General features: G+C 52.8%; 3 protein-coding genes across 3 annotated transcripts; 1 reads left to right on the top strand and 2 right to left on the bottom strand.

Annotated features, from left to right (window-relative positions):
- Window positions 1-1,729: 1,729 nt before the first annotated feature.
- On the bottom strand, window positions 1,730-2,547 carry PHACADRAFT_73566 (uncharacterized protein; the record flags this gene model as incomplete). Its single annotated transcript, XM_007401564.1, has 4 exons — window positions 1,730-1,885; window positions 1,933-2,029; window positions 2,085-2,173; window positions 2,224-2,547. Coding segments are annotated over 4 exons (666 nt in total), but the record flags the coding sequence as incomplete, so codon positions are not given.
- A 1,471-nt stretch (window positions 2,548-4,018) lies between these two features.
- PHACADRAFT_131239 (uncharacterized protein) lies at window positions 4,019-6,244 on the top strand (the record flags this gene model as incomplete). Its single annotated transcript, XM_007401563.1, has 12 exons — window positions 4,019-4,120; window positions 4,176-4,256; window positions 4,307-4,376; window positions 4,431-4,493; window positions 4,547-4,630; window positions 4,682-4,686; window positions 4,747-4,782; window positions 4,839-4,911; window positions 4,970-5,055; window positions 5,106-5,300; window positions 5,355-5,426; window positions 5,480-6,244. The coding sequence occupies 12 exons, from the start codon at window positions 4,019-4,021 to the stop codon at window positions 5,561-5,563; spliced, it is 951 nt and encodes a 316-aa protein (XP_007401625.1). The 3' UTR covers window positions 5,564-6,244.
- A 730-nt stretch (window positions 6,245-6,974) lies between these two features.
- On the bottom strand, window positions 6,975-9,108 carry PHACADRAFT_131233 (uncharacterized protein). Its single transcript, XM_007401562.1, has 9 exons — window positions 8,765-9,108; window positions 8,635-8,712; window positions 8,359-8,581; window positions 8,279-8,302; window positions 8,149-8,226; window positions 7,928-8,087; window positions 7,629-7,873; window positions 7,491-7,580; window positions 6,975-7,439 (listed from the first exon to the last, which is right to left on the bottom strand). The coding sequence occupies exons 1-9, from the start codon at window positions 9,060-9,062 to the stop codon at window positions 7,076-7,078; spliced, it is 1,560 nt and encodes a 519-aa protein (XP_007401624.1). The 5' UTR covers window positions 9,063-9,108; the 3' UTR covers window positions 6,975-7,075.
- Between the last annotated feature and the right edge of the window lie 384 nt (window positions 9,109-9,492).

Below are 9,492 nucleotides of genomic sequence, written 5' to 3'. Positions count from 1 at the left end.
CCGGCGAACATGGGTAGCACGCAATTCGTCCTTGTTCCGGAGGTGTCTGAGATCGCGCGTTGCAGAGCATACAGGTGCCACGGGTGTCTCGGCTGGCAGATCGGACAGCCGTGCCACTGGTGTCGTTTTCGCCTGTTCAGCTGCCTCACAGATCCTCAGGAAACGATAGAGCATCTCAAGCAGACCTTTAGCTCCCTCGTCCAGCTCAGCAGATTCGTCTTCAGGGGCCTTGACGTGAAAACCGTGGCCGAGGGCGGGGATGACGCGCTTCGTCCACTCACCAGCCGGGTAGTCCCGGCTAGTCAGGGCGCATCGAGATATCTCTATCGTTCGATGCTGGCGCAGGAAGCGTAGTTGCATTATCGGATGGACAGGGCTCTTTGAATCATCCTGGGATGTTGCTGAAGACTTGTGCTGAGCTTCTGGACGAGGGATACTGATCTCAACGTCCCCAAACGGTTCATTGGCCATTAAGGTGCACTGTGCGTTGGGTTCGTACAAGACAAGCTAGAGAAGCGTCTAAGAATCAACCTGAGAACCCTGGTGTTACGTCAGACTGACCTTGGGGATTCGCTGCTTCAGCTTGCTAACGACCTTAGCGGCATCGGCATATTGTTTCCGATATGACCTCGGCAAGGACTGAAGCGTGTATTCGACGATCGGCTCTGCAAGACAGCAAGGTATACTGAGGTGTGGAGCAGCATATACCTTGATCTAGGAGGAGTTGTCACTGCCAGCCCATTCGAGCTCTGTGGCTGAAGGACAGAGCACTCACCGAGAGACCATTAGGGCTGATGACCAAGACTTCATTACCCTTCTGACCTTTCCTGCGCTCGCCTTCTCGAAAATCCACAAGAAGCGACTTGGACGGTAGGACAGTAGCGCTTCCGTTGGGCAGTTTGTGTGTCCGCGGCATCAGGTACGTGGTATTCAGCGATAAGAGCTGCTGAGCATCAGAGGTCGGTCCTTGCAATTTGGCGACGTCGGGTGCCTCATTCTTCATTTTTGCGCTAAGGATCGAGCCAGGCTGATCGAGAAGGGCGCCCTCTGCACATGCGGATGTCGGTGATGAGCAAATTCTAGAAGGCAGTATATGCATATCAGGGTGCAAAGACTCGGCCGGTTGGGTTTTATGCGTAACATGTTTCGGAGGCAGGAGCAGAGGGTGCGTCACCAGGTCCGTGCCGTAACGCTTCGGCATCGGTCGTCTCAAGCCGATCAGAGGGGCATGCTGGCCCGGGCAGTCAGTATCGTCGTCAGTAGCAGAGGGCCGCCCAGATTCAGATTCGCAGGTAGAGTCAGATAGCGCAGAGTCGTCCGTCAGAGCCGGCGTCGCAGACCCAGATACAGCACGAAGCATTTCAGAACCAGTCGCCAGTCGGTCAACAGAGTCCACTGGGTAAAGTTCGTCGGTCCTGAAACGTCTGTCCTCTTCGCGAAGAGTGGTATAGCTGGACACCGAACGCGCACGATCGGAGAAGAGGGTCCCTGGACGAGAACTGGACGTCGGGTCTGAAATGAAGCGGCGGGAAGGCCTTGGAATTGGGGTATTGATAGGTTCCCGAACCCGGAGGTTGAATAGGGTAGGTCGACCATATTCAACAGGGTCCATGAGAGGAGAAGTCTCGGATGAGACACGTAGAACCTTTATATTTAGTTCTGGCACAGGAGAGCTGAAGGTAGATTTTGCGCGACTGGATAGTGGTAGCACAGGTAAAGCGGGATTGAAGAAAGGATGGGATAAGATCCTATGCAGGGGGATACGGTGGGCGGGTTCTTGCTGCAGCAAGCCGGAAACAAGGTCCTTTGCTTCGTATGAAGCCGTGTCAGGCATTACGTATGCCCCTTGCATAATTTTAGCGAGCGTTCCCTCGATAGTGGGGGCCTAAAAGAGCGTCAGAACCAGCCAGGCCCAAGCTGATATAAACTCACCTCAAATGCTGGCTTGCCAGACAGACAGGTTACCATGAGTGCCCCCAGTGACCACAAGTCCGCCCCGAAGCCGTACGGGGAGTTATTGACAAGCTCCCTGGCGAAACAGGTAAGTGACTCGTTTCCAGAGGCAGCAGGTCACAATCACTCACGGCGATGCATAATTAGATGAATTGCCAAAATCTGTCGCGTTGGAGGCTGGTGATTCAACCTGAATAGCCAGATGAAAGTCGGCTAATTTCTAGTTGCGATACTCAAAAGCACTTCCCACACTATCAAGACACAACTCACGACACGAAAGTCTTCCCCAAGGAGGATATTACTCGGTTGTATATTCCTATGTATAACAAGAGATTTCTTGAGATAGACCAGGGCAGCGATGAGACTCTTGAGGATGCTCCGAAGCTCGGCTTCTGAGAGCACAGGTGGGCTTCGCGAGTGCAAGAAGTCGTATAGAGTGCCGTTAGGGCACAGTTCCAGCACCTGGTACTGAGCAGAGGCGGTTGTGAATGAGGAAAGCAGAGAGAGGATAGAAGGATGAAAGAGATTCCGATGCAACGAAGCAGAATCCTTAGAGCGTTCTCCTTCGGGTTGGGGGATCTGGCGTGCAGTTATCGGCTATATCAATCGTCCAGATGTATTCTATAGATGCTAACCTTCTTCAATGCTACCTGCCGGTTTCGCATCCGCCCTTTCCTGCAGGTCGCCAAGTACACGACAGAATGTATGCCGCGCCCGATTTCTCGGTCTATGACATAGTGCTAATGTTGACAGCTGTCTCAGTACGTATAGATATGCTAATATAATTAGGGACTTGCCTGAAGACTGCCCGTGTCGCCTGCGATATTAGCTGGGTCGCTACTCATTCTTAAGATTACAGACTGGTCACCGGTCGAGGCAAGAAACAAGAGGGAAGTTCGAATCTGCGTGGCATCCAATCGGAACGAGTGCGTGACTGTGGGAGAATCATGCCTTTCTCGGTAGGGCATAGCTGAGAGCTGAATAAACATACTAACCACGAGAGGGTGACCCGTGCTACGCACGGGCAGAGAAAATTGAAAAAAGAGATTGAGAGAAGAAGTCAGAAGAGAATTAAGAGAAATCGAATGAGAAATGAGAGGAACGCGCCGCCCGCCGCCAACCTTCGGTTGGCTGGGCGTGCAGCGCCCCTGTGAGAGGCGCCTCGTGAGAGGGATCACTGGCCAATGAGAGTGCCTCTTTGTCTCGGGGCTTTGACGCCCGAGGTGTTTTATTATATTAGATGCGTCCGCAACTGCACGTCCCTATCCCTTCATGAGAACCCAAGAATACAACAAGATGGACAAAGGCCGGGCTGGATTTTGTTTTTGTTTGGCTTCAAAGTACTGACGTTTGTGCCCTGGAACAGAGTGGCAGCGGTAGCGCGTGTGCGGGCTATCGTTGACCGACGGCGAATGTTTGGCCGCTGTCTTCACTAGACTACTTGAAGCAACTATTTTCTGTGTTGGCGTCGGTATCCCACGAATAGTCGCACTCATGCTGCATTGTGACCTACTTCGCACATCGGATGACCATACAGAGCTGTCAAAGGCTCTCTGGCAGCAGCGTCTTCAATATCCAGACATCACATGGTGCTCAGGCTTCCGCATGTACCTGTCCGCGTGCAGCATGTGGAGGACGTCCCTCGATTCTTCGAACGTTGCATCCTAGCGACACTATGGCTCGCACGTGGCATCAAAAAGCCGGCAAGAGACAGGCGTACTAGTTCGTGTCTTTGGCAGTCTACGCATGGTCATGGAGTGAAATGCACTTCCCCTCCGCCTGCACGCCTCAGCATGTACGTCTTCGAGGCGACTCTAGCCCGTGTGTCCATGTGTGCTACTCTGGAGATCCTGACATTATCGACATTTATCTCTGCAGAAGCTTGCGGGACTTTAATGCTTTAAAATTTTCCACATGGATTCACTTCACGCTCACATGGTCCCGTCGAGTGCGCTTGACACACACCACTCTTTATAGGTATCCTACAGACTATAAATTATGTGCTACATTCACAAGAAGCCTCTTCCTTCGTTGGGTCCATCTTTGAGTATATTAGTTTAGCTCCATGTCGCTCCTCAACTCTGGCTTGTTAATTGGCCTTCTTGCCCAGCAGGCCGCTGCTTGGGGCGACCTTGGCCACGAAACAATCGGCTACGTTGCCCAGCAGGTGCGTGAGCCCGTGTCTGGGTTGGTATATCAAGATGCTGAAGTTCTTTCACTAGTTCCTAGCGCCGAAGGCACTTGCCTTTGTGCAATCATCGCTCGGCTCGACTTACTCGGAATCTCTCGGCCCTGCCGCGCCTGTGAGTGCTTCAAATCGCTTGGATGCGATGTGAACTCATACATGTTTCAGTGGGCTGACAGCGTGAAATACGAGACGGCGTATGAGTGGTCCCAGCCGCTGCACTTTGTTGACGCGAATGGTAGTCATCCATATTGAAGACATTCTAGTAGCAATGCTAATCATACTCACGAAGACAATCCTCCAACTTCCTGCTCGGTTGAGCAAACTCGTGATTGCGGAGACGACGAGTGCATCCGTGAGTGACCTGTGTATAAGATGGTCATATTCCCCCTTACGCCTCTACGATAGTCACTGCGATCGCTAACTACACCACTCGTGTGGTTGACACGTCCCTCAGTGCCTCTCAGCGCCAAGAAGCACTTAAATTTATTGGTAAGGAAAGCTTCATCTAAAGCTCGGAACGATCTGACTTCGGCCTTGCAGATCACGTATGTCCATTAATTCGGCGGAAACACTCGTTCTCTCAGCATGAATTTATTTTATTTTAGTTCCTTGGTGATATCGGCCAACCCTTGCACGTCGAGGTTCGTTAATGACTCCCCTACCTTCCGTTCAGCCTAGTGGCTAAGATCGTACACAGAACTACGAGGTCGGTGGAAATGACATTGACGCCAAGTGCTCTGGCTCAAGCACCAATCTGCACGCTGCCTGGGGTGTGTACCGCTGTATTTTTGGCTTCTATGGTTGGAACTTAATGTATTACCTCACCAGACACTGGCATGCTGACCAAGAACGTCGATGCCAACCATGGCAGCAGCGCTACCACTTACGCCAGCTACCTAGTCGGCGAGATTCAGGTATGCAACACCTTTGAGACGACCTTGCTGCAGTTAACACTGTTGCGCAGTCCGGTTCATACCAGTCGCTGGCGTCCTCTTGGCTCTCGTGCACATCGATCACCGAGCCGGTCAACAACAAGCGCCATACTCCTTCTATTGAGTCTGACATCCGCAATTTGCTTACGGTTCGTGCTAAGGATACAACAATCACCCCTCTGGAGTGCCCGCTCGTCTGGGCCCGTGACGCGAATGCTTATGACTGCGTACGTGTGAACACACACTTCTCTAAAATAGTGCTCTTACCCTTCCGACCTTAGACCGTCGTGTTCCCCTTCTCGAAAGACGAGGACGCTTGCACTGGCACCTACTATACCAACGCCATCCCCGTTGTAAGTATCCATACTACGTCCTCGCCACCCGAAGATTAACCAAAGTGTGGCAGATCGACTTGCAGCTCGCCAAGCAGGGTTACCGCCTGGCAGCTTGGTTGAACGTCATCTTCGACGGTGCCACTAATCTTCCCTAAAGTGTATTTCTACTCTAGTATAGCGAGCTCTGGCCCGTTGTAAATAAATAGGATGAAGGATCTCTATCCCTGCAGCTGTTTCACGAGAAAGTCTTTCACTTCGTCAAACAACCCACCAGGACCTCCGAACGCCTCATCCGCACCCGGCGCCTTATCCAGCGAATGCTCCTGACCTTCGAGTACGCGCAGAGTCACAGGGACGTCCGCCTGTTCTAACAGCTGCTGCATATGCTGGGACTCTTGAACCGGCACCGCCGTGTCTGCCGAGCCATGCATGAGAAACGTCGGCGGCCAGCGCGCGTCGACGTGCAGCTGCGGCCAGAGCCTGACGTGTCTCTCGGGGATGCACGCTCTCGGGTCGCTCCCTCGCTCGACAGCTTCCCGTAGGGCCTCGCTTAGACTAGGCGCGTGCTCGCCTGTGTAATAGTCGAGCCAGATGCCCAGCTGGAGGTACAGCCGCGGGAGGAGCATGCGTGCGTTCGCGGGGAAGCCGGGGATGGGGTGCTCGGGCCCGTGATACGCCAGCGGGGAGCCCGAGACTTGTTCAAGCTTGACGCAGTGTGGGTACAGGAATTCGGAGAAATTTGCTGGTTCAAGGATTTCTCTTCCGCGGAAGAAGACGCCGGATTTCGGTGAGAAGTAATGCGGGATCTCAGTGCACAGGTCAGCGAAGAGGAGGTGCGTGCTATGATGACTCACGAGGAAGTTACCGCCCATAGCATACATAGTAAGCAAAGCTTTCGGCTTCGGTGAGGCGTACATGACAGCCAAGTACGCGCATAGTCCGCCTGCACTTACACCTGAAACTGCGAGCGTTGTGGTATCAACCTGGAAAGGGTGCATGCCGATAAGCTTCTCCTCCCTGATATTGGAGCGTAGCAATGCATTGAGATCCCTCTCCAGGAAACGAAATAAGTCCTCTATATCTTCGATAATGTCATGCCCGGTGGACGGAGGAAGTAGTCTGTGATCTGTAGAGATAAACGTCATCCCAGAAGCTGTGATACGCTCTACCAATGTTTCAGCGTGGTGCTCAAGTGCATCATCAGACGATCCCTTTTACCTTTCAGCCAGTTTGGGAACCAGCTCCGCCGCTCTCCGACTGTCAAGCCTCCGCCGTGGAAGAAAACTACAGCTGGGACGCTCGGAGGAGTGATACCTCGAGTGGGGCTTTCCAGTGAGGGCGGGTAGACGTCTAGGTAGATAAGACCGCAATCTGCCTCCTTGTAGGCGAACGTAAGGCATTCTTTTGCCGAACTTGCGCCTGCCCGAGACATCATTGCAAGAAACAGTTGCGCATCCGCAGTATTTCAGTCGCTTGGAGACCCAGGAGCCTCTGAACGCCTTGCGATAAACGCCGAAGAAGGCCTATGAAACGACACCGGCATCGCACAGCATCGTAACATTTCCAGCGAATTTGATAGCATGTAAAAAGACTAAGTATACAACAGATTGCATGTCTGTTTGAAATGATATACACAAGCGGGTAGGAGACAGAAGATGGCAGAGACACTAACTCCTCCGCTCGACGATCACAGGCAACCGCCCGACAGCGACAATGAACCTATCTTCAATGTCGCGCTCAAACTGCGCAGGATCGTATCCATCCGCGAAGCGGAAGTTGAACTGCTGCATGAGATGGCAGATAAGGGCGCGCATCTCCTGCATCGCGAGATTCTTGCCGACGCAGTTAAAAGGACCAAACGAGAAAGGTACCCACGCGTTCGGGTCGTGCACGATCTTCTCTGTGTGCGTCTGCAGACCCTCGGCAATTAGCCAGCGGTCAGGCCAGTACTTCTCCGGATACGAGAAGTTGCGCGGGTCGCGGTGGACGCACAACCAACTCACTCGCGCCTGTGTCCCTTCGGGGATGTAGCTGCGGGTCACCATGTCAACAAGGATTCTGACGAGAAGGCTGGGGACGTACTATGGACCGATGGCCTTCCCACCTGTGCCAGGCTCAGGTGCACGTTGGCTGCCGCTTGGTGCTGGAGGGAAGAGCCGCAGACCCTCCATGCTAATCTCGCGATCAGCGTAATCAGACAGGTGGCAGAGCGGTACTTACATGACGGCGTCCAGGTACTGCATCTCATGCAAGTGCTTGAGGTCAAGTGAATCTTCTCCCGGTGGATAAAATTTATCGACCTCAGCTTGCAGACGTTTGTACGCCTCTGGGTGGAGCAAGATACAGTAGAATATACTGGCAAGGACAGTGCTTGTGGTATCTGCGCCGGCAAGCATGGCAAGAAGACCGTCTGAAATGACCAAGGGCTTAGGGGGGTTGACCTTCTCTGCACCGTCTTCATTGCCCTGTGATTGCGATATCAGCATTGTCCCGATAAAGCGCAGGAAATTGATTCATACCAAGTAATAGAACAAGTCCCTTGACGTAGAGCCTGAGTTGTACCGTTTCTCTGCCTGACTAAATGCCAATGCACGCATCTTCTTGATAGCTTCAACGCCTCTTGGAAGCTTCTTCACATAATAAGACAGCCACGGGACATGCTCGTAAACGAAGCAGACTCTGAAGAGAAGCAGACAGCTTGTCAGTCAATTTCAAGATATGAACTTCTGGGAGGACGTACTTTGTGCCTGCGTTGAGGACCTTCCACAGGCCATCACGGTCTCCACCCTCGCGCATCATTTCGGTCCATCCACCGTATCTAGCAGACAGTGTCAGCCGATGAATCTTCTACGATGCACGACCGCACATACACCAAGTCTCCCATAAAGTCGTATCTGCGAGTAGATGTCAGCGTATGCGAACTTGCAAAGACTTTGCCGGACGGACTTACGTAAAAAAACCAAGCCACTCTGAGAGATCAAGTACCTCTCCCTGCCGAGCGCCAAGCCCTTCACCCAATCCGTGAACACGATGCTGAATAACAGGATCGAAGTCCTTCACAGCAGCAGTGCTGAAGGCTCGAGTCCATGTGCGACGGCGACGCTGGTGCTCCTTCGAGTCCCGCAAGCCAACCAAAGAAGGGATCACTGGCCAGAGGTGCCTCCCCTCGTACACTAGGAAAGGTCAGCTCATTTGGCTCTCTGCACGAATTCATTGTGGAGCTCACTGGGTCCCTTGGGCCAGCCTTGTGTTCCTAGAAGGGGCACAATACACGACGCATCACGTATGATCACCTCATTTGGACCTAGTCATGTTTTTAGCTCTTTACACTTCAATTAGTCTTGATGAATACTTACCGATTCTAACAATGTCGCCGTATCTGTCATGCAGCTGCCTCATGTATTGTTGCTGCTTCCCCGAGTAGGTCTTCGAGACGTGGTAGAACTTACTGACCTTGGCCAGTAGCGGTCCTGGGTACTGAGCAATTGGGTGGAAGGGGGAAAGGCGGTAGATGACGATGGACGAAAGCAGGGTAGTGTAGTAGGTCGAGAAGCCCAGGACAAGCCCTGTGAGAGCACCAAAATGGGAGATGAGGAGTGTCGACACGACTGCAGGGACGAAGAGTAACAGAGGCGAGACAACATCAAGGCGCATGGGCTCCCATCGCTTGAATATAGCGTGGGCCACCTGACGTCCATGGAGTCAGTGTCGGGAAAGCTCGATAACCACAAGAGAAACTCACCAAGGCAGAAACGACCACGACGGAAATGGCATTACGAAGAGGGACGTGAATGGACGTCAAGAAGTCATTCACACGGAGTAAAATGCCTTGAAATTGTGCTGGAAGTACGCTCATCGTCGAAAAGACACGGCGTGTATGTGAGTGAAGCGGGCCCTGTATCACAACTCCCTTTATGAATACCCGCTAGACGCTTCCGCCCAAGAATCACCCTCGCGGGGCAGCGAAATCGGCGTGCTGAAGCATGTTTGAGGATCCTGTATCACCGGTCATAGTCAGCTAGCGGAGGAGATGGGTGCTGAAACGCGTGGAATCAAGGTCGTCCGCGTCGAATCGAGGTCGTCC

This window comes from Phanerochaete carnosa, assembly GCF_000300595.1.
Source record: "Phanerochaete carnosa HHB-10118-sp unplaced genomic scaffold PHACAscaffold_13, whole genome shotgun sequence".
NCBI classification, from domain to species: domain Eukaryota; kingdom Fungi; phylum Basidiomycota; class Agaricomycetes; order Polyporales; family Phanerochaetaceae; genus Phanerochaete; species Phanerochaete carnosa.
The sequence above is the reverse complement of the archived record's forward strand: the minus strand, read 5'-3'. Positions and strand labels throughout refer to the sequence as shown.

What these genes read in the sequence shown, in the direction of transcription:
- PHACADRAFT_131233 (XM_007401562.1), bottom strand. Translation starts at nt 9,062, where the DNA reads ATGCGCCTTGATGTTGTCTCGCCTCTGTTACTCTTCGTCCCTGCAGTC. An exon ending in AGGCTGGCCCAAGGGACCCA is followed by an intron (nt 8,582 to 8,634) that starts GTGAGCTCCACA and finishes GACCTTTCCTAG; the next exon opens with TGTACGAGGGGAGGCACCTC. An exon ending in GACTTTATGGGAGACTTGGT is followed by an intron (nt 8,227 to 8,278) that starts GTATGTGCGGTC and finishes ACTGTCTGCTAG; the next exon opens with ATACGGTGGATGGACCGAAA.